Source organism: Homarus americanus, unplaced genomic scaffold, assembly GCF_018991925.1.
Source record: "Homarus americanus isolate GMGI-L3 unplaced genomic scaffold, GMGI_Hamer_2.0 scaffold56333, whole genome shotgun sequence".
Taxonomy (NCBI): domain Eukaryota; kingdom Metazoa; phylum Arthropoda; class Malacostraca; order Decapoda; family Nephropidae; genus Homarus; species Homarus americanus.
In genome coordinates this window covers 10983486-10985457 of record NW_024734940.1, presented here as the reverse complement: position 1 = coordinate 10985457, position 1972 = coordinate 10983486, and the positions used below count along the sequence as shown (strand labels likewise).

Below are 1972 nucleotides of genomic sequence, written 5' to 3'. Positions count from 1 at the left end.
GACGGCATCAAGCATGGGTGATTTCTCTTCCACCCCCACTTCCTTCTCTTCTCCCTTCTCCACCCCCACTTCTAATTCCCATCATCATCATCATCATCAACCAGGAGCCTTCTACATACACACCTCAAAGTAAGTGTACTTTACTGCATTTTTTTTTTTTTTACTTTGTATGTAATTTTTGGTGAGCTGGAACCAATTACCCAAAATCCCATTGAAACAATGGTTTCGGTTAAAATTTTTTTTGGTTAACGAACGACCTTCTGGAGCAAATTGTGTTCGTTAACCGAGGGACCACAGTGTATATATATATACCTGTATATATATATATATATATATATATATTTAAACAACTACGGTACAATAAATATTTATTTTCCCAAGGATACTCGTGTTATTTTTACAATACGGTACAAGTAATGGCATGAAAAATAATTGGAGGAAAATTAATTATGACTTTCCTTATAGTAAAAAAAATAAAGAAGGGATAGCAAAACATGCATTTGGCCTTATGATTTAACGACAAGATTACAACGTGAGGATCATAATATAGTACTGTAGCATATTAAGTCAAGCTTGTCCTAACCTTAAACTAAAATTACCCTTCTATCGGTTCTAACTCACGTTTTCATTAATTATATGATACGGGGATTTTTTGAATGATTTTTAAGAACATAAATAATATATCAGTATCTGTCATTGTCTCTCCCTTGACATAGCTGTAAGTACAGTACAGTACTGTACTTATTTATCTTCAAGAGGGAAACGTTTTTGCCTTTACAATTATATAATAATTTCCTTTGAAAAGAAAAGAAAAAATAATTAAATGAAACTTGTTTTAATGACCATCAAATATATTCCGAATAAACATTTAAACTTCTAGTTTTATGGCGACAGTTCTACATTACATAATGATCAGAAGCACTTCTTGTGGACAATGGATGGACCTGATTCGTTATACTCTTCCTTTGTGATCAACAGCTGCTGGAAAGGGCCGAGGGAACCCAGGATGGAACCACCGATCCATACTGAGTACTTGCGCTCTCGGGGTGCAGTAATCTTGACTTTCATGGTGGATGGTGCCAGGGAAGTGATTTCCTTAAGTAGCCTGTCGACAATACCAGGGTACATGGTGGTACCACCAGACAAAACCACATTGGCGTAAAGGTTCTTGCGGATATCTACGTCAGACCTCATGATGCAGTTGTAAACATATTTGTGAATTCCGGCATTTTCTAAACCAAGGAAGGAGGGCTGGAAGAGAGCCTCTGGGCAGCGGAACCTTTCATTACCAATTTTTATAACCTGACCGTCAGGAAGTTCGTAAAGGTTCTCGAAGATGGTACTCTTGTTTGAGGCAGCCATCTCCTTTTCAAAATCGAGACAGACATAGCAGAGTTTCTCTTTGATGTCACGAACAATTTCTCGCTCAGCAGTGGTTGTGAAGTTATAGCCACGCTCAGTCATGATATTTATAAGATATTCTGTCAGGTCACGGCCAGCCACATTTAGACGTTGTAATGCATGGGGAATGCAGTATCCCTCATAGATGGGAACAGAGTGCGTCACACCATCACCAGAGTCTAGGACAACACCTGTAGTACGACCAGTGGCGTACAGGGAAAGCACAGCCTGGATTGAAATGTACATGGAGGGAGTGTTAAAAGTTTCGAACATGATCTGAGTCATCTTCTCACGGTTGACTTTAGGGTTGAGGGGAGCCTCTGTCAATAGAACTGGGTGTTCCTCGGGAGCTACAAGCACCTCGTTGTAAAAGGTGTGATGCCAAATCTTCTCCATGTCATCCCAGTTGGTGATAACACCATGTTCGATGGGATATTTGAGGGTCAGGATACCTCGCTTTTTCTGGGCCTCTTCACCTACGTATGTTTCTTTAACCATGCCCAACATCATAGCCTGGGGAAGGTACAGTTTCTGGTTACATTATATAGTAACAAAAAATCTTAACTTTATA

The 1972-nt window shown here is 39.2% G+C and overlaps 1 protein-coding gene across 1 annotated transcript in view; it reads right to left on the bottom strand.

Moving 5' to 3' along the window:
- Window positions 1-410: 410 nt before the first annotated feature.
- LOC121870556 (actin, clone 302-like) overlaps window positions 411-1972 on the bottom strand; it is a 6985-nt gene continuing 5423 nt past the window's right edge. Inside the window, exon 3 of the mRNA XM_042372387.1 lies at window positions 411-1914. Within this exon, the coding sequence (XP_042228321.1) occupies window positions 913-1914 (1002 nt within the window). The 3' untranslated portion in view covers window positions 411-912. The remainder of the gene's footprint in view (window positions 1915-1972) is intronic.